The following is a 24,086-nucleotide window of genomic DNA, read 5'->3' as shown; positions in this document are numbered from 1 at the left end:
CCATCTTCCTTCCTACTGATCCACTCTCAACTATCACCTGCCAGTTTCCTACTCTGGCTTTTGCTCGCTTTCTCTCCAGTCCAAATGAATGGTGTTGGCCCAAACCATTGAATCTTTATTCCTTCGTCTGACCTACTGAGTTCCTCCAGCATTTTGTGTGCATTAGTCTGAATAAGAGGCAAGAAGGGATATTCCCCAGTGGGGATGAAACTTTCCTGTCTCACAGCATTGACAAAGTTCCCACCAGGCTCATTTTCTGTACTAATCCAACATCCGGTCAGAATAAACTGGCTCGATCACAAACCAGTGACAAACTTACTGAGGTCGCCAGCCAGGTTGTCTCTATAAAAAGGGGTGCACACTTTCAGCTCCTCTCACATCAAAATCTACAAAGAGACTTGATGGTGAGAAAAAGCCATGCGGCATTTAAACAAAAATATAGACGCAAATTCAAAACCTCGGGAAAGGCAGGGAAAACAAATAAAGGGCTGTGAAGCATAATCAGAACCGTTATGGTTTAATGTATATATTTTTTTTAAAAGCAGGGTTGGTTACACAAGATTCCCTCCTTTACAGGAGCTTTGCTCTGTGAAACTACCTCCTAGGAAATTCTGCATTCCATTCTGCAACAACTTCATGAACAACTTCCATGCGGTAAATCAGAGACACTGATTTTCTGTAGATACTGGAAATAAGACCACAAAACATAGGAGCAGAATTAGACTATTCAGCCCATTGAGTCTGCACTGCCATTCCATTGTGGCTGATTTGTTATCTCTTTCAACCCCATTCTCCTGCCTTCTTCCCAAAGCACTGACTAATGAACCTCTGCTTTAAATATACCCAGTCACTTGATCTTCACAGCTGTCTAAAGCAACACATACAAAATACTAGAGGAAATTAACAAGTCAGGCAGGAATAGGTTTTATAATGAGAGTTAAAGATTTAAAGAGGACCTGAGGGTCAATCTTCTCCTGCAAACAGAGGATCATTGGTGTATGGAACGAGTAAACTGTACATGTAAAGCCATTTGGACAGGTATATGGATAGGAGAGGTTTAGAGGAATATGTGCCAAACGCAGGCAAATAGGACTTGCTCAGGTAAGGTAGCCTGGATGGCATGGAAAGCTGGACCTAGGGGTTTGTTTCCTTGCTGTTATGACTCTATGAACACAGCCATCCATTAGGACTGCTCAGTCTTCTCATAAATGCGTCTACACTTTAATTCTTCCCAGTGGTAGCAAGTTGCACACTTACACTGTTCTTTGATTAAAGATGCTCTATCCAAATTCCTTAATGGATTTCTTGGAGGCTTTCTTATTTTATCTCTTTCTCACAAAGGGAACCATGTTCTTTGCTTCAACACTTCATAATGTTAAAGACCTCCAGTACATCACCTCACAATCTTCTATGCACGAGTAAATCCAGTCGGTACAACCATTTCTGATGAGGATTCACTCTGGTGTGATCTAAATGTGACCTTTATTCCTGTCCTTTCTCCAAATCCTTAACTTTTTGAAAATTATTTCTGATTATGACTCTACCCCTTGTCAAGCCGTACTCTCCGAATTCATTTCCTGGCTTTATCTCTGATTACATAGTGATAGAGCGCTACAATACAGAAACAGGTCCTTCAGCCCAGCTAGTCTGTGCCAAACTATTAGTCTGCCTAGTCCCATTAGCCTGCACCTGGACCATAGCTCTCCATACACCTCCTATTCATGTACCTATCCAAACTTCTCTTAAATGGTGAAATCGAACACACATTCACAATTTCCACTGTCAGCTCAACCACCATCTGAATGAAGTAGTTCCCCAACAGGTCCCCTTAAACATTTTGCCTTTGACCTCTAGTTCTAGTCTCACCCAACCTCAGTGGAAGAAGCCTGTTTGCAATTACCCCATCTGTACCCACAATAATTTTGTACTGCAACTTCTATTAAATCTTCCCTCATTCTCATGCTACAGAGAATAAAGTCCTAACCTATTTAACCTTTTGCATAACCCAAGTGCTCCAGTCCTGGCAACATTGTTGTAAAGTTTCTCGGCACTCTTTCAATCTTATTGATACCTTTCCTGTAGGTAGGTGACCAGAAATGCACAGAATACTCCAAATTAGGTCTCACAACATCTAAAACAAGTCAGAATCAGAATTTGGTTTAATATCAATGGCATGTCATGAAATTTGGCATTTTACAGCAGCAGTACATTGCAATACATAATAATAAAAAACTATAAATTACAAAAAGGTTACAACAAAAAATTTAAATAAATAAGTAGTTAAAAAGAGCAGAAAAATATTGAGTTCTTGGGTCCATTGTGCATTCAGAAGTCTGATGGCATGAGGGGTAGAAGTTGTTCCTGAAACAGTGAGTATGTGTCTTCAGGCTTCTATACCTCCTGCTTGATGGTACCAATAAGAAGAGGGCATGTCCTGGATGTCGAGAGTCCTTAATGATGGATGGTGCCTTTTTGAGGCATCGCCTTTTGAAGGTGTTCTCATTGCCGGGACGACTAGTGCCCATGATAGAGCTGGCTCAGTTTATAACTTTCTGAAGCTTTTTTCCAATCCTGGGCAGTGGCCCCTCTCTACCAGACAGTGATGCAACCAGAAAGAATGTTCTTCACGGTACATCTGTAGAAATTTGCAAGTGACTTTAGTGACACACCAATTCTCCTCATTCTCCTAATGAATTATAGCCGCTGTCATGCATCAATATGTTGGGGTCAGGAAAGGTCTTCAAAGATGATGACACCCAGGAACTTGAAACTGCTCACTCTTTGCACTACTAATCCCTCTAGGAGGACTGGTGTGTGTTCTCTCGACTTCCCCTTCCTATAGGTAGTTGACCACAACTGCACACCATACTCCAAATTTGGTCTCACTGATGTTTTATATTATACATGCCCTAAGCTAGCCAACCTTTCCCTATAATTCAGGTCATCAAGTCCCTGCAACAACCTTTTAAATCATCTCTGTACTCCTTCAAATCTTACTGATATTTTTCCTGCATAGAAGCAGGACCTCAAAGGTAGTAATCTCAGGATTACTGCCTGTGCCACATAACAGTTAGTATAGGAATAGAGTGAGATGGAGGATAAATGCATGGTTGAGGGATTGGAGCAGAGGGCAGGGATTCAGATTTCTGGATCACTGGGACCTCTTGGGGCAGGTGTGACCTGTACAAAAAGAACAGGTTGCACTTGAATCCCAGGGGAACCAATATCCTGGCAGGGAGGTTCGCTAAGGCTATTAGGGAGAGTTTAAACGCGAATCGCTGAGGTGTGGGAACCGAACTGAAGAGACGGAGGAAGGGGCGGTTGATTCACAAATAGAGAAAGCTTGTAGGCAGTGTGAGAGGAAGGATAGGCAGATGATAGAGAAGGGATGCACTCAGAATGATGGTTTGAGATGTGTCTATTTTAATGCAAGGAGTATTATGAACAAAGTGGATCAGCTTAGATCGTGGATCAGCACTTGGAGCTGTGATGTTGTGGCCATTACAGAGACTTAGATGACTCAGGGGCAGGAATGGCTACTTCCAGAGCCAGGCTTTAGATGTTTCAGAAAGGACAGGGAGGGAGGTAAACAGAAGTGGGGGCATGGTACTGCTGATCAGAGATAGTATCACGGCTACAGAAAAGGAGGAAATCATGGAGGGATTGTCTATGGAATCTCTGTGAGTGGAAGTTAGGAACAGGGAGGGGTCAATAACTTTGCTGGGTGTTTTTATAGACCACCCAATAGTAATAGTGGGATCGAGGAGCAGATAAGGAGACAGATTCTGGAAAGTTGTAATAATAACAGGGTTGTAATGGTGGGAGGTTTTAATTTTCCAACTATTGATTGGCATCTTCTTAGTGCAAGAGGTTTAGTTGGGGTGGAGTCTGTTAGGTGTGTTCAGGAAAGTTTCCGAACACAATATGTAGTCAAGCCTACAAGAGGAGAGGCTGTACTTGATCTGGTATTGGGAAATGAACCTGGTCAGGTGTCAGGTCTCTCAGTGGGAGAGCTTTTTGGAGATAGTGATCACAATTCTATCTCCTTCATCATAGCATTGGTGAGGGATAGGAACAGACAAATTAGGAAACCGTTTAATTGGAGTAAGGGAAAATATGAAGCTATCAGGTAGGAACTTGGAAGTATAAAATGGGAACAGATGTTCTCAGGGCAATGTACGGCAGAAATGTGGCAAATGGTCAGGGGATATTTGTGTGACATTCTGCAGAGGTACATTCCAACGAGACAGAAAGGATGGTAGGGTACAGGAACTGTGGTGCACAAAGGCTGTTGAAAATCTAGTTGAGAAGAATATCGCATTAAGATGGTAGCGCGGTATTAATATGCAGCAGCCTCTCCGGACTCTGGATTTGGGGATTGCCAAACGTTACGTGGATTTTCTGGTGTAGTCTGTTTTGTCATATGCTTTTGTGATATCATTCTGGAGGAACGTTGTCTCATTTTTTAACTGCTTTGCATTTGTGGTTTTTTAAATGACAATAAATGAATCTAGATCTGAATCTGAAAAGAAGAGCTTACAAAAGGTTCAAAAAACTAGGTAATGATAGAAATCTTGAAAATTATAAGGCTAGGAGGAAGGAGCTTAAGAATGAAATTAGGAGAGTCAGAAGGGGCCATGAGAAGACCTTGGCGATCAGCATAAGGAAAACCCCAAGACATTCTACAAGTATGTGAAGAACAAGAAGATAAGATGTGAGAGAATAGGACAATCAAGTGTGACAGTGGAAAAGTGTGTATGGAACCGGAGGAGATTGCGGAGATACATAATGAATACTTTGCTTCAGTACTCACTGTGGAAAAGGATCTTGGCGACCGTAGGGATGACTTACAGTGGACTGAAAAGCTTGAGCATTTAGACATTAAGAAAGAGAATGTGCTGGAGTGTTGGGAAAGCATCATGTTAAATAAGTCAAGATATACCCCAGGCTATTGTGGGAGGCAAAGGAGGAGATTTCTGATCCTCTGTCAATAATCTTTGCATTATCAATGGGGACAGGAGAGATTCCAGAGGATCGGTGGGTTGCAGATGTTGTTCCCTTATTCAAGAAAGGGAGTAAGATAGCCCAGGAAATTATAGACCTGTGAGTCTTACTTCTGTGGTTGCTAAGTTGATGGAGAAGATCCTAAAAGCAGAATTTATGAACATTTGGAGTGGCATAATATGATTCGGAATAGTCAGCATGGTTTTGTCAAAGACATGTGGTGCCTGACAAGCCTGATTGAATTGAGGATGTGACTAAACACATTGATGAAGGAAGAGCAGTAGATGTTGTGTATATGGATTTCAACAAGGCATTTGATAAGGTACCACATGCAAGGCTTAATGAGAAAGTAAGGAGGCATGGGATCCAAGGAGACATTGCTTTGTGGATTCAGAATTGGCTTGCCCACAGAAGGCAAGTGGTTGTAGATGGGTCATATTCTGCATGGAGGTTGGTGACCAGTGATGTGCCTCAGGGATCTGTTCTGAGATCCCATTTTTTTGTGATTTTTATAACTGACCTGGATGGGTTAGTAAATTTGCTGATGACATAAAGGTTGGGGGTGTTGTATATAGTGTGGAGGGCTGTCAGAGATTACAGCGAGACATTGATAGGATGCAAAACTGGGCTGAGAAGTGGCAGATGGAGTTCAACCCAGATAGGTGTAAGGTGGTTCATTTTGTTAGGTCAAATATGATGGCAGAATATAGTGTTAATGGCAAGACTCTTGGCAGTGTGGAGGATCAGAGGGATCTTGGGGTCCGAGTCTATTGGATACTCAAAGCTGCTGCACAGGTTCACTGTGTGGTTAAGAAGGCATATGGTGCATTGGCCTTCATCAATCGTGGGACTGAGTTCAGGAGCCGAGAGGTATTGTTACAGCTATATAAGACCTTGGTCAGACCCTACTTGGAGTTCTGTGCTCATTTCTGGTCACCTCACTACAGGAAGGACGTGGAAACTATAGAAAGGATGCAGAGGAGATTTACAAGGATGTTGCCTGGATTGGGGAGAATGCCCTATGAGAATAGGTTGAATGAACTTGGCCTTTTCTCCTTGGAGAGACGGAGGATGAGAGGTGACCTGATAAAGATGAATAAAATGATGAGCGGCATTGATTGTGTAGATAGTCAGAGGCTTTTTCCCACGGCTGAAATGGCCAACACGAGAGGGCACAGTTTTAAGGTGCTTGGAAGAAGGTACAGAGGAGATGTCAGGGGTAAGTATTTAATGCAGAGAGTGGTGAATACATAGAATGGGCTGCCGGTGACGGTGTTGGAGGCGGATATGATAGGGTCTTTTAAGAGACTCCTGGATAGATACATGGAGCTTAGAAAAATAGAGGGCTATGGGTAACTCTAGGTAATTTCTAAAATAAATACATGTTCAGCACGGCATCGTGGGCTGAAGAGCCTGTATTGTGCTGCAGGTTTTCTATGTTTCTAAGTTTTCTACAGCTGATTAGAAATGCACATAGTATTACAAATTTGATTTCATCAATGTCTTAGGAAAGTGCTAACCTATCCAAACTTTCCCTATAATTCTTTGAATTGCCTTGAACTCTTAATTGCCTAGCCATCCAAACCCTAATTATTACTTTGCCTTATAAATAAAAGTCATTTACAGTTTTGAACAGCTCCGTTTCTCTCAGACAAGTAATAAAATGTGCCTTTTGGTGCATTTCCTTAAATAAATATCATCATTGGGCTTTGGCACTTGCTGGGTTTAGTTGTTTTGTTGTTATGTCTTCAGAAAAAAAATTCAATTAAACAAACACTGCTTGAAGACTTGGCTCAAGTGGTGATATGTGTAGACCAAGTCATCAGGTGCCAGGAATATCTGACCCAGTCTACAACCACGACGACAAAGTTACATGTGGGTTCTGAGGATGGAGAATGCCCACTCAAGAGGTGTTAATACAAATGATTTGCATTTATGCAGTACAGCTAATGCAGCACATTAACCTTCAATACATTTTAACACCCAGCCACTTTAGAAGTGGCCAGAAAACTTGGTCACAGGGTACAATCTTAAGTTTCAAGATTCAAGATCTGAAGGAACACTTCATGAGAAAGTACAAGGATGATTGAATTCCAGAGCTTTGGGTTAAGGCAGCTGACAGCACAACTTGGGCAGCACGATAGCGTAGCAGTTAGCGCGACACTATTGCAGCTCGAGGAGTCGGGAGTTCGGAATTACATCATCATCTGTGAGGAGTTTGTACGTCCTCCCAGTGAACTCGTGGGTTTCCTCCGGGTGATCCGGTTTCCTCCCACAGTACCAGTTAGTAGGTTAAGTGGTCATTGTAAATGATTAGGCTGGAGTTAAATGATGGGTTACTAGTGGTATGGCTCAGAAGAGCCAATTCCACACATTAAAAATAAACTTCCATAGGCATGTTTCTCCAGCTTCTGGTATTTTCCATCTATCGCCCTTCCCTCTTTTGCATTTCCCCACTCTGGCACCCCGTTACCTCTTCTTCTCACCTGCCTATCAGCTCCCTCGGGTGCACATTCTCCTTCCCCTTCTCCCACGGTCTACTCTCCTCCTTCTCCAGCCTTTCACTTTTCCACCTATCGCCATCTAGCTACATACTTCATTCTTACTCTCCCACCCACCTAGTTTCACCTGTCACCTTCTACTTGGGTTTCTTTCCCTCCTCCCACTTACTTACTCTGACATCTTCCCCCTGATGTTCCAGAACTGATTAAGGATCTTGGCCCAAAACGTTGACTGCTTATTCATTTCCAAAGATGCTGCCTGACCTGCTGAGCTCCTCCAGCATTTTAAGGGTTTTGTTCAAAAAGCATGTCCAAGCAGTCTGATTTGAAGAGTGAAGAAAGTTAGGCCGCAAAATGAGTGGCACAAAGCAATGCCAATTAATCTCTTCAACTGCAATGTTAGCATTCATTTCAAGAGAACAAGAATATAAAAGAAAGGATGTAATGCTGAGGATTTCTGAGATGTCAGGTGCACTTGATTGCACTTGGACTATTGTTTTGTGTCTTTATCTAAGAAAGGATGTGCTAACATTGGAGAATTCTGATGAGGATGACCCCAGGAGTGAAAGGGTTAAAGAAGAGTTTTTGATGGTTCTGGGCCTGTACTCGCTGGAGTTTAGAGAATTTGGGGGGTGGGGGTGGGGGGGAGAGTGGAATCTCATTGAAACCTATCAAATATTGAAAGGCCTGAATAGAATGGATGTAGAAAGGATGTTTCTTATACTGAGAGTGTTTAGGACTGGAGGGCACAGCCTCAGAATACAGTACAAGGATGTTCCTTTAGAACAGAGATGAGAAGGAATTTGTTTAGCCAGAGGGTGGTGAATCTGTGGAATTCATTGCCATAGACAGCTGTGGCAGCCAAGTCATTGGGTATATTTAAAGCAGAGGTGATACAATCTTCATAAGTAAGGGCATCAAAGGTTACAGGGCGAAGGCTGGAGAGTAGGGTTGGGAAGGATAATAAATCAGAGATGATAGAAAGGCAGAACAGGCTTGAAGATTAGCTGCTGGTGTGTTTTCTTCATAATTGCATCAATACATTGAGCCCTGTAGAAGCAGTTCAAGAAGAAGTTGGCTTCTTAAGGGACACTTAAACACTTGGCAGTAAATGTTTTGGTTGTGTTGAAGATTTCATCCAAGACTGAACCTTTGAGAAAGGATATCCTACTTAGAACAGAATTAACATTGATTAAGTGACAGGTGGAATATATTGTACACTGAGTGGACACTCTATTAGTTGGCTCCTGTGCCTGAACAAGTGGGTATTCAGTGTACATGTTGTGTCCTCTGCTGCTGTAGCCCAGTCCTCTTCAAGATTCAAAGTGTTGTGCATTCAGAGCTGCTCTTTTGCACACTACTGTGGGTCATGTGTGTTGACTGTCACCTTCTCATCAGCTTGAAACAGCCTGGCCATTCTCCTCTGATGTCTCTCGCTAACAAGGCATTTTCATCCACAGAACTGTCACTCACTGCACTTTTTTTTGTTTTCACACCAATTCTCAGTAAACTCTAGAGACAGTTAAGCATGAAGATCCCAGGAGATCAGCAGTTTCTGAGACACTCAAACCATCCTGTTTGGAACCAACAATTATTCCAAGGACAAAGTCACTTATATCACATTTCTTCCCCATTCCAATGTTTAAACTGAACTTCTTGACCATGTCTGCATGCTTTTATGCATTGAGTTGCTACCATATGATTGGCTGATTAGTTATTTTCATTAACAAACAGGTGTAACCAATAAAGCAACTAATGAGTGGATATTATGAAGGAGGACAAAAAGCCTGGTAAAGTTCAACACTTTCAGAGATCACAGGTGATCTGAGGGAATAAATAGCATCTCCTTATGATTCCATCAATGTTAAAGAGCAAAGACATCTTTAAATGGTGACGTCCAGCATTTTATCACATAGGATGTGGACATCACTAACTTAATTAGCTTGACTGGTTTGCTGGGCCATTTTGGCACTAGGAACCAACTATATTTCTTGGGAGTTTGCTCTGGTCTCTTGCACTACAAAGGTAACTGGGTGGTAAAGAAGGCATTTGGCATATCTGCCTTCATCAGTCACTTTTGAAATCTTCCTCCACTTTCTTGATCTCCCTGTCCACCCTCTTTTAAAAACCTACCTGTTCCCATGGTTATCTTAACTATGCCGCTTCCCTCCTTACCTCCTGTAAAAATGCTAATCTCTTTTCTCAGTTCATTTGCCTCTACTGGGACCCATGCAGGTACCCATGGCTACCCCTCGTCTGGAGAAAGTGGGAGGAGCAATAGGAAGGATTGTTGAGGGTGAGGACACACAGAGGAGGGTGGTGGTGGAGGGGAGTTGATTACTTTTGTTAAGAAAGAAGTACAGAGCTTTGAGGCTCTCTTGATGGGGGATATAAGTGTACAGGGACTGAACATCCATGGTGAAAATGAGGTGGTCAAGGCCAGGGAACTGAAGATCAGTCAGGTAAGATCATTCTAACTCTTCACTCCCACATAGCACTCCATTTTCCTATCAATGTACACATGGTATACATGTGTACATTGAACGTTGTTCAATGTGCACATGACAAAAAGAACTAACCTTTAACTTTTTCTCGGTTTGGCAAATTCATTGGCACAAACGAGTTGGGCAAATCACCTGTTTCTGCACTGTACAGTTCCATGACCAAAAGTAAAACTCTTCAGAACATCATGAAAGGGGCTAAAGGCTGCGAACTTAATGCATTTCCATTCTCTCTCCAGTCTCACCTCTACCGTCTTAGAAGTTTGTGCAGATTCAGCAGGTCACCTAAAATTCTGACCAACTTCTATGGATGTATAGTGGAGAATATCCTAACTGGCTGCATTATGGCCTGGCATGGAAACACTGTGAATGGAAAAGTCAACACAAAGAGATCACAGGTAAAGCCTTCGTCACAATTAATTGCATCTACAAGGAGTGCTGCCACAAGTAGGCAGCATCCATCATCATGGAGGTGCAGGAGACTTATGTCCCACACCACCAGGTTCAGGAACAGTTATTACCCCTCAACCAATGTGGATAACTTCACTCACTTCAACTCGGAATGGATTTCACAACCTATAGACTCACTTTTACTCTACAACTCGCATTGTCAGTATTATTTACTTAGTTTTGCACAGTTTGTCTTCTGTTGCTCATTGGTTTCCTGTCCATCTCTGTATTTTTTCATTGATTCTATTGTATTTCTCTGTTCTAGTGGGAATCCCTGCAAAAAAAATTAACCTCAAAGTAGTCTACAGTGACATATATGTACAGATACTTTGTTAATAAAATTACTTTGAAGTTTGAACAATTCTGCTTTTATTTAATGGCAGCACGAAACGCATACTTCTCATGGGCGAATGACAAAGCTCTCACCTCTACTCAGCATTGCACCACTCTCCTTGTAGTCAAGAATCTCTGCATCTTTTCTCTTCAAGAGCAGCATCAGGTCCCAAGTCTGCCTGTGCAGTGCCTGCATCATGTTCAGCAACGGGCAGATCATGTGGCGGGATACCTGCAGAAGACAATGGCAGCAATTGGTTTCAGCAGATCATGGCCTTACATATCATTCACAATGTCTGCTGCACGGCATGTCAGTGGACTAACAATCCAAGGTATCAAATCTCACCAGGCAGCTGGGAAATTTAACAATGATGTATTAAATAAATCTGCAAAAAATGCTTACATAATGTTAGCATGTCACTTTACAGCAGAGATACCACTGATTGGGGTCCGATTCCTGCCCTTGTCTGTGAGGAGTTTGTACATACCCTGTGACTGTGTGGATTTTCTCTGGGTGCTCCGGTTTCCTCCCACATTCCAAAGGGTTGGTAAACTGAGGGCATGCTATGTTAGCACTGGAAACGTGGCAACACTTAACTGCTGCCCAGCACAATCCTCACTGATTTGATTTGACACATTTCACTTCAATGTTTCAGTATTCCGATCTACGAAAAGCCAGAGAGCGGTAGTAGAGGGTGGCCTCGGTGGCTAGTGAAATGCTCCACGGATCAGTGCTGGATGATAATGTAATTAACTGGAATAGTAAATTTGAGGATGACACCAAGATTGGGGGTGCAGTGGAGAGTGAGGAAGGCTATCGTGGCTTGCAGAGGGATCTGCATCAGCGGGAAAAATGGGCTGGAAGATGGCAGATGGAATATAATACAGAGAAGTGTGACATTTTGCACTTCAGTAGGACCAGCCAGGATAGGTCTTACACAGTGAACAGTAGGGCTTTGAGAAGCGTAGTAGAAGAAAGGGATCTGGGAATACAGGTGCATAATTCATTGAAAGTAGCGTCATAGGTAGATAGGGTTGTAAAGAAAGCCTTTGGCACATTGGCCTTCATAAATCAATGCTTTGAGTACAGGAGATGGGATATTATGCTGAAGTTGCATAAGAAGCTGCTGAGGCCTAATTTGGAGTGTTGTGTGCAGTTTTGGTCACCTACCTACAGGAGAGATGTAAACAGGTTGAAAGAGTGCAGAGAAAACTTACAAGGATGTTGCTGGGACTGGAGGATCTGAGTTATAAGGAAAGACTGAATAGGTTAGGACTGTATTCTTTAGAAGGCAGAAAATTGAAGGGATATTTAATGGAGATACACAAAATTATGAGGAGTATAGATGGGGTAAATGCAAGCAGGTTTTTTTCCACTGAGGTTGGGTGGGGCTACAACCAGGTTAAGGGTGAAAAGTGAGAAGTTTAAGGGGAATACGAGGGGAAACTTCTTCACTCAGAGGATCATGAGAGTGAGGAATGAGCTGCCGTACAAGTGGTCCATGCAAACTCGATTTCAATGTTTAAGGGAAGATTTGATAGGTACATGGATAGGATGGGGATGGAGGGCTATAGTCCTGGTGCAGGTCAACAGGGAGTAGGCAGTTTGAAAGGTTTTGGCAGGTACTAAATGAACTGAAACGCCTGTTTCTGTGCTGTACTTCTCGATGACTCTATGTAACAAGTAAAGCTAACTGCTAATATCACAGAATAGTCTTAAAACTGCTCCAATTCTCTAATGCATTTTCAGAAAACAAATCAAACCTCATCTTATTTACATGCTTCCAAACATCCAAAAGTCACACTCAGAGATGGTATTTTACTTACCTCCCAGCCAACAGTTCTACAAAAGCAATTATGGTACAGCAACTGCTCTGCCCAAGACCACAAAAAACTGCAGAGAGTTGTGGATACATCACAGAAAACCACCTCTCCTCTTAGGACTCTTGTCTACATGTCTTCCTGCCTCAGTAAAGCAGCCAGCATTATCAAATACTGCATCCACCCCAGACATTCCCCCTTTTCCCTTCTTTCATCGGGCAGAATATATAAAAGCCTGAAAGCATATACCAAGGGACAGTTTCTACCTCATTGTGAATGGTGCCCTAATAAAATAAGGTGAACTCTTGACCTCACAAATTAAACTGCATGGCCTTTTACCATATCATCAGTCTGCACCTCTCTGTAACTGTAACACTATATTCTGCATCCTGTTATTGCTTTTCCCATGTACTAACTTGACGAACTGATGTGGTGAAGTGATTTGTATGGATGGCATGCAAAACAAACTGTAGCTCAGCACATGTGGTACCTTGGTACAAACCAACTACCAAAATGCCTTGTATCTACTGCCCTGGTTTCTGCCAAGGGAAACGACTTCTTATAAAAACTATCTAGGCTTTCCTGAACCAGCTCATAGTTAGGTAGACATTCTGTTTATGGACACAAACTCAAATATATGCTCAAAGATCAGCAACTGCATAGCATTTTTTAAGTTAGCTTTATTTGTCACATGAATAAAGTTCAAAGTAAATTTATTATCACCATATACAGCCGTGAGTTTTGTTTTCTTGCGGGCATACACAGTAAGTTCAGGAAGGACAACAGAATCAATGAAAGACCTCACCCAGCAGGATGGATGAACAACCAATGTGCAAAAGACAACAAACTGCAAATCCAAAAAAAGTAATAATAATACATAAATAAGCAATAAATATCGAAAACAAGAGACGAAGAGTTCTTGAAAGTGAGTTCACTGGCTGTGAGAACATTTCAATGATAGGGCAAATGAAGTTATCCCTACTGGTTCGAGAGCTTGATGGCTGAGGGGCAATGACTGTTCCTGAACTTGGTGGAGTGGGTCTTGAGGCTCCTGTACCTTCTTCCTGATGGCAGAAGAGAGTAGGTCCTAGGTGGTGGAGGTTCCTGATGACGGATGCTGCTTGTCTGCGACAGTGCTCCGTGTAGATGTGCTCAATGGTGGGGAGGTCTTTACCTGTGATGAACTGGGCCATATCCACTACTTTTGTAGGATTTTCCACTCAAGGGCACTGATGTTTCCATACCAGGCCATGATGCAACCAGTCAATATACTCTTCAGAAGATTGTCAAAGTTTTAGATGTCAGGCCAAATCTTCACAAACTTCCAAGGACATCTAAACACAGTGAAATGCACCATTCGCATTAAACCAAATCAGTGAGGACTGAGCTGGGTGCCAACAGATCATGCCTACAACTTACTATCACTAATACTGTGTCTTTGGAACATTGGAGTAAACTAGAGCACCTGGAAAATGTACAAATTCCTTATAAAGAGCGGCAGAAATCAAATCCTGATCCTAGTGCTGTAAAAGCTTATGCTAACCTCAACATCATGAATCAAAAGAATTCATCGTTGTTTAATCTATTTAAGTGTGTGAATTGGCACAGTTCAATGAATAAAACTAAAATTGATCATCACAAACAATAAGATTCATGATGATCTTGTCAAGCATGGTGTCATAAGGAAAGGTTAGCCAGGGTGGTTTTCCTTCTGAAAAAGGTAGTTCAAGAGAAACTTAAAAGAGGTATGTGAACTGATAAGACTGCAGTGGACAGGAAGGCTCTGCAACAGGTAGTCACAACTGCCCAAAGCATCACCGGGACCTGCCTGCCATCAAGGACATATATAGAGAAAGGTACCAGAAAAGGGCCAGTAAAATCATGAAGCATTAAACCCATCCTGCTCATAAATTGTTTCTCCCACTCCTGTCAGGGAGGAGGCTACGTAGTATCCACGCCAGGACCACCAGACTCAAAAACAGTTACTTTCCCCAAGCAGTGAGGCTGATCAACACCTCCACCCACTAATCCACAACTCCACACCGCCAAACACCATTACTTTATCATTTCCTGTCAGTCACCTTACGTACTGATACTGTGCCCTGTGTCACTTTATGTACATACAATCAGTCTGTGTATAAAAGACATCTTATATATTTATTATGTTTTTTATTATTGTATCTTTATCTTATTGTGGTATTTTTTGTGCTGCATTAAATCTGAAGTAACAATTACTTTGTTCTTCTTTATATATGTGTACTGGAAATCACATTAAACAATCCTGATAAGAGACCTACACAGACTGGATTAGAAGGGCCCATTTTAGCAGAAAACCATTAACCAAGAGAAACACACATAAAATGCTGCAGGAATTCAGCAAGTCAGACAGCATCAATGGAGAGGGATAAATAGTCTATGCTTCAGGCTGAGACCCTTCATCAGTTCATAATTGAAATGTGGTAGATAAATGTATTATGAAGAAGTACTGGATATTGTGGGGTGGTGTTGATGGGTTGTGGAATAACAGGTTTGCAACACTACTTTTGTGAGTAATCGTTGAGTCCTCCAGCCCCTGCAGTAGTTGAATAGCCCACTGCAGGATACTTCAGATTTACCCCAGCACATGTCCAAAACCAGGTGTACAGTAAAGAAAGCATCAAGATGAAAGATTACCTTTATTTGTCACATCAACATTAAAACATCAAAACATACAGTGAAATGCATCAATTGCGTCCATGACCAATACAGTCCGAGATGATCTCAGGTCATCCCAGGAGTGTTGCCATGCTTCCAGGGGCAACATAGCATGCCCACAACTTACTAACCCTAACACGTACATCTTTGGAATGTGAGAGAAAACCGGAGCACCCAGCGGTCGTGAGGAGAAAGTACAAACTCCTTATAGACTGTGGCAGGATTTGACCCCCAATCTTAACGCAGGATACACCCCAGCACATTTTCAAAAACTGGAAAAATGTAAAGAAATAATTAAGAGTACAAGATTAGCTTTATTTGTCATGTGTACATCGAAACATGCAGTGAAATTCATCGTTTGCCCCAACAACCAACACAGTCCGAAGACTGTGCTAGGGACAAGTGTCGTCACACTTCCAGCTTCAACGCTTCCACAACTCACTAGCCCAAATTTGTGCGGCTTTCGAATGTGGGAGGAAACTGGAGTGCCTGACGGAAACCCACGCAGTCATGAGGAGAGCGTACAACCTCCTTACAGACAGTGACAGCATTTGAATCCCGATCAGTGATCGCTGGTGCTGTAATAGTGTTACCCTAGCCAATATGCTACTGTGCTGGCCTGATAATGACAGAGATAAAATCGAGAGGAACCTGGAGTATCCAGAGGTCATGCAGAGAACGTACAAACTCTGTACAGACAGCAGCGGCAATTGAACCCCGATCTTACTGCAACATACTTCAAATTTTACCCCAGCACATGTCCAAAACTAGGAGCACAGGCACCAAAAATGGATTAGTTTTGCAGGTACGGCATAGTAAGTAACTTTGTGCAAAAGTTGGAATTTCCCAGAGATCAAGGCAGAGGAATTTCAGACACTGTAAAATGAAATCTTCCGCAGACATGCTCATGAAAAAATATATATAAATATGAAGCGAGGTGGAGCCTTACCACAGCCTGGTGATCGGTATCAGAATGAATAACTGTGAGGTTTGCAGCTGTAAATAAACTGAGGTTTATAAAAGTGTCTCAAAATCAAATAACACCAAGTTTCACATTTTTCAGTATTTGGTCACTTCATTCGCAGGTTCATTAAAAACCAACACTGGCTGCCGCCTTTGTGTTGGATGTGGTCAGTCTCTTGGCCCTCGACGGCCGCACAAGTCTGGGTTGAAAACAGCCAGTGGTGCAAGACGCCTCCCCACATGGGCGTTGCCGTGGGTTAATACATTACCACCAAGCACCCTCAAGGTTGGCCAGCACCATCAGCAATGGCTCAGTGGGTAGGACTCTCGCCCCAGTCAAAATCTTGTGGGTTTAACCCTCCATTCCACACGCCCAAGGTTGAAATCCGAGCTGGATTCTCCATGCCTTGTCTGGGGCACACAGCACTGCTGGAGTGGGAGTTGCTGTCTTTCAGACGAGATGTTAACTGGAAGACTGCAGTACAATCTTTAAAAAGAGGGCAGGGGAGATCTCCCCTGGTCAAACATTTACTGAAATCCCTAATTCTGCTCGTATGTCTTATGTTCCTAGCATCTTAAAATGCTATAGGATCTCAACAGGTCAGGTTGCATCTATGCAGAGGAATAAACATTTGCCATTTCAGGCCAAAACCTTTCATTAGAACTGGAAAGGAAGGGGGCAGAAGCCAGTATAAGAAGCTGGGGGGAGGGAAGCAGAACAAGCTGGCAGGTAATAGGTAAGACCAGGTGAGGGGGAAGGTACAGGAGGGGGGAATGAGGCGAGAAGCTGGGAGGGGATACACCATAAGACACAGGAGCAGAATTAACCCATTTGGCCCATCGAGTCTGCTCTGCCATTCCATCATGGCTGATTTATTATCGCTCTCAACCCCATTTTCTTGCCTTCTTCCCATAACCTTTGACACCCTGACTAATCAAGAACCCATCAATCTCCACTTTAAGTACAGCCAATGACTTGGCTTTCACAACCAACTATGGCAATGAATTCACAAAATGCTGGTAGAACACAGCAGGCCAGGCAGCATCTATTGGGAGAAGCGCTGTTTACGTTTCGGGCCGAGACCCTTCGTCAGGACTAACCGAAAGGAAAGATAGTAAGAGATTTGAAAGTAGTGGGGGGAGGGGGAAATGCGAAATGATAGGAGAAGACCTGGGGGTGGGATGAAGCTAAGAGCTGGAAAGGTGATTGGCGAAAGTGATACAGAGCTGGAGAAGGGAAAGGATCATGGGATGGGAGGCCTCAGGAGAAAGAAGGGGGGGGGGAGCACCAGAGGGAGATGGAGAACAGGCAAACAACTAACTATGTCAGGGATGGGGTAAGAAGGGGAGGAGGGGCATTAACGGAAGTTAGAAAAGTCAATGTTCATGCCATCAGGTTGGAGGCTACCCAGCCAGTATATAAGGTGTTCACTACTGCGGTTTGAATTTCCAGTATCTGCAGATTTCTTCGTGATGGCAATGAATTCCACAGGTTCACTGTCCTCTGGCTAAAGGAACCACTCCTCATCTACGTCCTAAATGGACATCCTTGTATTCTGATGATGCGCACTCTGGTCCAGGACTCCACCACTTCAGGTAACATACTTTCCACATCTACTTTAACTCGGCTTTTCAACATTTTATTAGGTTTCACTGAGATCCGCACCCCCATTTTTGTCAGCGCAATGTCAACACAGGCCCAGAGCTGTCAAACACTCCTCATACATTAACTCTTTCTTACTCAGAAAAATTCTCATGAAGCTCCTCAGGATTCAGCCCAACATCAGCATTTCTTTTCTTAGAATGGCTCACAATACTCCAAGTGCAATCTGACCAATGCTTTATAAAGCCTATATATTACATCTTTGCTCTTATATTCTAATCCTCCCAAAATGAATGCTAATATTGTACTTGTCTTTCTTTTAACTGACTCAACCTGCAAGTTAATCTTTAGAGAATCCCCAGTGCCTTTGCACCTCTGATTTTTGAATTTTCTCCCCATTTAGACATTAGTCTACGCCTTTTTTCCTTTTACCAAAGAGCATGGTAATACACTACACTAGGTTCAGAGGTCATGCCCTTTGGTAGGGACAGGTGAAAGAGGTAAAAGATTGCAGACAGAATCTGATAGGAGAGGAAAGTGAACAACTAGGATTTAGGATATTTTCTATTCTAGTGGCATCAGTCTATTGAACAGTCCCCTTGTACAATAACATGGGCTCTTGACCTCATAATCTACTTTTCTAGGACTTTACACCTTATTATCTACCTGTGATGCAGTTTCTCTATAATTGGAACATTTTATTCTGCATTCTGTAATAGTCTTACATTGTGTTACCTTCAATGCACTTTGCTATGAATTGATCTGTTTGAACGGTATGCAAACATTATGCAAGACAATTTTTTCCACTGTACCTCAGTACAGGTAACAATAATAAAGCAATTTACAATTTTCCTGAGAACTGCTCATAGTCTGAATAGCTTGCAAGTCAGAAGTGCAGCTTAAAGCAGGCCAGCTACAGGAGCAAGCTGAAGGATCACACAGAGTTGGTGTTTGACATAATGGGTGATTGACCAGTCGAAGCTGATCTACCTGAGCAAGGATTTAGTACAGCTTTGACATTCTCAGCTGGCAAGATTACCAGTAAAACTATGTCCTGATTACAGAATAAAATAACCAGCTACAGGTGTAACAGCAAATCAAATTTTCTCTTACAATGGGTGCACGCAAAAGCATAATTAGTGAAGTTCCTGAAACTGGGTATTGTCTCTGCTAGATTCCATCTTTTTAGTTCTAGGCTTTGTCTGTGGTTCCCTGCTACCACATTAACATAATCTATATCTCTATTTACTAGTTATTAACCCTCACTATTTTTCCCCATAAGACCAACCAATGCAACGTGGTGTTAAACCAGGGCATCTAACTCAACTATTGCTATTACCCTACCTGTTACATAGTGGAGGATGTCTGCATCTCCACAACAGCTGGCAAACTCATTCCGCCAGTCTCCCAAACACACATTTGTACGTACGGGGTGTGTATAAAACAGGCCTTCGCCGCCCAGGGAGTATTGTGTCAAGAGGTTATGAAAGATGCTTTCACTGCAGTGTCATGTGTTGAGTTTAAAGTTGCTGGTGAGACTTCAGAGAACCAGGGAGAGATGACAGTTTGGAAAGGACCCCATGCTGGCTCTCTGAAACAGATCAGTCCCCTGACTTCAGCTCCGAATAAATCAGTTGTATTTTACACTGCCATTAAAAAAACCTGGTTCACCTGTGTGCTTTTGAAAAAATTCCCCCCGTGCTCTTGGCATGTGCATGAAGGCTGCTTTGACTGCCCATCCCCACTTGGCCAACAGTAGTGGGCTTTATTCTGTACGGGTAGTTTGTTTTCTTATATAACTGGGCTAACTCAGTGGTCATTCACAGTAAACAATCAAGCCTCTCGCTGACTTTCATCGCTCTGCCACTGGTGGCTGTGTCCTCAGCTGCCAAATCAAACCTCTGGAATCCCCGGCATAATCAACCCTGCCTCTGCCCCTCAAATCCCACCTCTTTGAACTAGTACTGCTCCATAAGAGCCAGTGTCTTACGATGCTCCATGCAATGCCTTGGGAGTCTTTCCTATAAAGCAAGCTCCTATTGTTATAGTGTGACTATTGGAGTAACGACAGAACATTCGAGAGCGGCTCATTCGCTTGCCAGCAGCAAATGGCTTTTAAAGAGGCAAACCAACAAATATTCATGCCAACCCATAGATTTATTGAATTCACCTCCACAACTCACCACAGTGGGATGTGATCTCATGACCACAGATCAGCAAGACAGTCCTACTGAAGGGTCTCAGCCCAAAACGTCGACTGCACTCTTTTCCATAGATGCTGCCTGGCCTGCTGAGTTCCTCCAGCATTTTGTGTGTGCTGTCGGAGGAAATCACTGACAGACAGCATCTGTGAAGAGAACTGGACAGTCAACACTTTGAGTCCAGGTACTTTATCTGGTTTGAATGATGGACCGGTCCAGATGGTATCAACATATTAGATGACCTGTCTTGGGTGCAGCACACAGATGCAATCATAAGGAAGGCATACCAGCATCTTTAAGGGTCTCGGGCCGAAACGTCGACAGCGCTTCTCCCTATAGATGCTGCCTGGCCTGCTGTGTTCTACCAGCATTTTGTGTGTGTTGTTGTTTGAATTTCCAGCATCTGCAGATTTCCTCGTGTTTGCTCTTTACTTTCCTGGAAGATTACGTAGATTTGGCTTGTCACCAAACATTCTAGCAAACATCTACAGGTGTATGGTTGAGACTACCTTGACTGGTGCATCACGGTCTGGAACAGCAACTCGAATTCAGAGGAATGTAAGAAGCTGCACAGAGCAGGGGACTCAGCCCAATACATCACGAACACTTCCCTCCCCAACATCTCCTCAAGAAGGCTGCCTCAAGAAGACAATCTCTATCAACATTGATCCTCACCAGCCATGCCATACTACCGTTTTGCAGCTTATAGTGTGCAGGATGTACAAAAGCCTGAAGCCCCACACCACCAGCACACTCCAGAACAGCTCCTTCCCTTCAACCATTTGGTCCTTGAGCCAATCAACACCACCTTAATCACGATCTCAGTATAGTAACACTATGACCACGTTAATTACTTTGCACTAAAATGTACATTTGTTCTAAATGTGCCTTTCTTGTTTAATTTTGAATAAGTTACGATTCATTTGTGTTTTTCTTGCAACGTCGAATATTGCATATCTGATGCTATGTACCGGTGATGCCACTGAAAGTAAATTTTTAATTGCAACTATACAGATAAATACTTGACATAAGACAATAAGCATCACCAGACCTGATGAAAGATAATGAACTGTACTTCCGTGACAGTTACTAGATTTTCAAAACATACAGTGAAATACAACGACCAACACTATCTACTGGGAGCAGATCTTGCCACACTTCTGGCACCAAAGCAGCGTGCCGACACTCACTACCCCTAATCTATCCATACTTGGAATGTGGGAGGAAACTAGAGCATCCAGCAGAACTGCACGTGGTCACAGGGATAAGGTACAACTATGCAAAGACAGCAGCAGAAATTGAACCTTGAACTTGCAGTTGGCATTGTAAAGTTTTGCTCTAGCCATCAGTGAGCACATCTACAAGGAGCACTGTCACAAGAAAACAGCATCCATCATCAAGGACTCCCTTCATCCAGGCAGTGCTCTCTTCTCCATACTAACATCAGGCAGGAGAGACAGGAGCCTTAGGGCCCTCACCACCAGCTTCAGGAATAGTTATTACCTTAAAGCCATAAAGTTCCTGAATCAGTATCAATAACTTCACTCACCACAACTCTGAAATGACTCCACAACTCAAAGACTCACTTTCAAGGACTCTACAACTCAAGTTAGACCATAAGACATAGGTCAACAGTTAGGGCATTTGGTCCATCAAGTCTGGTCTGCCATTCCATCATGGCTGATCTATTATATCTCTTAACCACATTAGGCTGCCTTTACCCCATAACCTTCGACACCCTGGTTAATCTAGAACCTATCAACCTCTGCCTTAAATACACCCAATGACTTGGCCTGCACAGCTGTCTGTGGCAATGAAATCCACAGATTCACCACCTTCTGGCTAAAGACATTTTTCTTTGTCCCTTTTCTAAATGGATGTCCCCCTGTTCTGGCACTGTGAACGCTGGTCCTAGACCCTCACACTATAGGAAACACGCTCTCCATATCCATTCCATTTAGGCCTTTCAATATTCAATTGGATCTTCCCCCAGCCCATTCTTCTAAACTCCAGCAATACAGGTCTAGCGCCATCAAACCCTCCTCATATGTTAACCCCTTCATTCCTTAAATCATTCTTGTGAACTTCCTCTGGACCTACTCCAATGACATCCCATTTTTTCTTAGATAAGGGGACATATGCCAGTGATAGTAAACCTGATTGTGATTTTGAAAACTGTTCACAATATTCCAAGTGCGGTCGGACCAATGCCTTGTAAAGTCTCGGCATTATATCCTTGGTTTTATATTCTAGTCCTCTCAAAATGAATGCTAACATTGCATTTGCCTTCCTTATCACCAAATCAACTTGCAAGTTAACCTTTAGGGGATCCTACATAAAAACTTCAAAGTCGCTTTGCACCTATTACTTTTGAATTTTCTCCCCAATTAGAAAATAGTCCACAACTTTACTACTTCCGCCGAAGTCCATGACCATGCACTTCCATACACTATATTCCATCTGCCACTTGTTTGCCCATTCTCCTAACCTAGCTATGTCCCTTTGCAGACACCCTGTTTTCTTAACACTACCTGCCCCTCCACCTATCTTCACCTCATCCTCAAATTCAGCCATATTCATCAATTCCTTCATCCACATTATTGCCATATAACATGAAAATAAGCAATCCCAACATCGACCCCTGCGGAACAATACTAGCCAACCAGAAAAGGCCACTTTATTCTCATTCTTTGCCTCCTGCTAGTCAGCCATTCTTCTGTCTATTCCAGTATCCTTCCATGGGTTCTTATCTTGTTAAGCAGCCTCATGTGTTTCTTCTTAAAATTCAGATAAACAACATTCACCGACTCTCCTTTGTCTATCCTGCCTGTTATTTCCTCAATGAATTCCAATAGATTTGTCAGTCAAGATTTCCTCTGAAGGAAACGATGCTTTGTCATGAGCCTCCAAGTACCCTGAAGCTTCACCCCTAATAATAGACTCCAATATCTTTCCAACCACTGTGGTCAGGCTCACTGGCCTATAATTTCCTTACTTCTGATTATTTCTTAAAGAGTGGATTGACAGTTGTAATTTTTCCCATCCCATGGAACCATTCCAGAAGCTAGTAATTCTTGTAAGTTCATTACTAAGGCCTTCACAATCTTTTCAGTCACCTCTTTCAGAACCCTGGGGTGTAGTCCACGTGACTTCAGGCCTCTCAGTTACCTTCTCCTCAGTAATAGCAATGACATTCACTTCTGCCCCCTGACATTCTTGCATTTCAGGCATTCTGCTAGTGTTTTCCACAGTGAAGACTGAAGCAAAATAAATATTTAGTTCGTCCGCAATTTTTTGTCAGTTCCACCCACTCCACTGCCCCCATTACTATTTCTCCAGTGTCATTTACCTGTAGTCCAATATCCACTCTCATCTTTCTTTTACTATTTATATACATGGAAATCCTCTTTGTATCCTCAGTGGTGGCAGGATAACAACTTCTCCTTGATCTCACCTGGACTGTACACACCAGCTATGCGGCAAAAAAAAGCACAACAGCATCTCTTCCACCTCAGGCGACTGAAGAATTCAGTTTGAGCCCCCAAATCCTCAAGACCTTCTACAGGGGCACCATTGAGAGTATCCTGACTGAATATCACTGCCTAGTATGGGAACTGCATCAATCTTGATTGCCGGGCACTGCAGAGAGTGGTAAAGACAGCTCAGCACATCTGTGGATGTGAACTTCCCTCCATTGAGGGCATTTACAGCAGCAGGTGCAGAGAGAAGGCCTGGAAGATCATCGTGTACACCAGTCACTCCAACTATAAACTGCTTCAGCTACTTCCAACTGGCAAACGCTATTGCAGTACTAAAGCTAGGATCAACAGGTTACAGGACAGCTTCTTTCTACAAGTCATTAGACTTATAAATTCACGTCTGTACAATGCAAAGGTTTTTACTCCCTCACATTGTGGGACAGATGTAAGATTTAAATAAATTCTAATTCTAATCTTTCTAGATAGCTCTCTATTAGCTTTGTACAACGTGATGGAGCAAGATTTGCCCATACCTC

At 42.8% G+C, this 24,086-nt stretch overlaps 1 protein-coding gene across 1 annotated transcript in view; it reads right to left on the bottom strand.

The window, feature by feature from the left end:
• The window catches only part of nhej1 (nonhomologous end-joining factor 1), a 382,674-nt gene that overhangs the window by 314,150 nt on the left and 44,438 nt on the right, over positions 1-24,086 (bottom strand). The window contains exon 4 of the mRNA XM_059967614.1: positions 10,883-11,021. Within this exon, the coding sequence (XP_059823597.1) occupies positions 10,883-11,021 (139 nt within the window). The remainder of the gene's footprint in view (positions 1-10,882; positions 11,022-24,086) is intronic.

Source organism: Hypanus sabinus, chromosome 4 (assembly GCF_030144855.1).
Source record: "Hypanus sabinus isolate sHypSab1 chromosome 4, sHypSab1.hap1, whole genome shotgun sequence".
NCBI lineage: Eukaryota > Metazoa > Chordata > Chondrichthyes > Myliobatiformes > Dasyatidae > Hypanus > Hypanus sabinus.
This window is presented reverse-complemented; position numbering and strand designations above follow the sequence as displayed.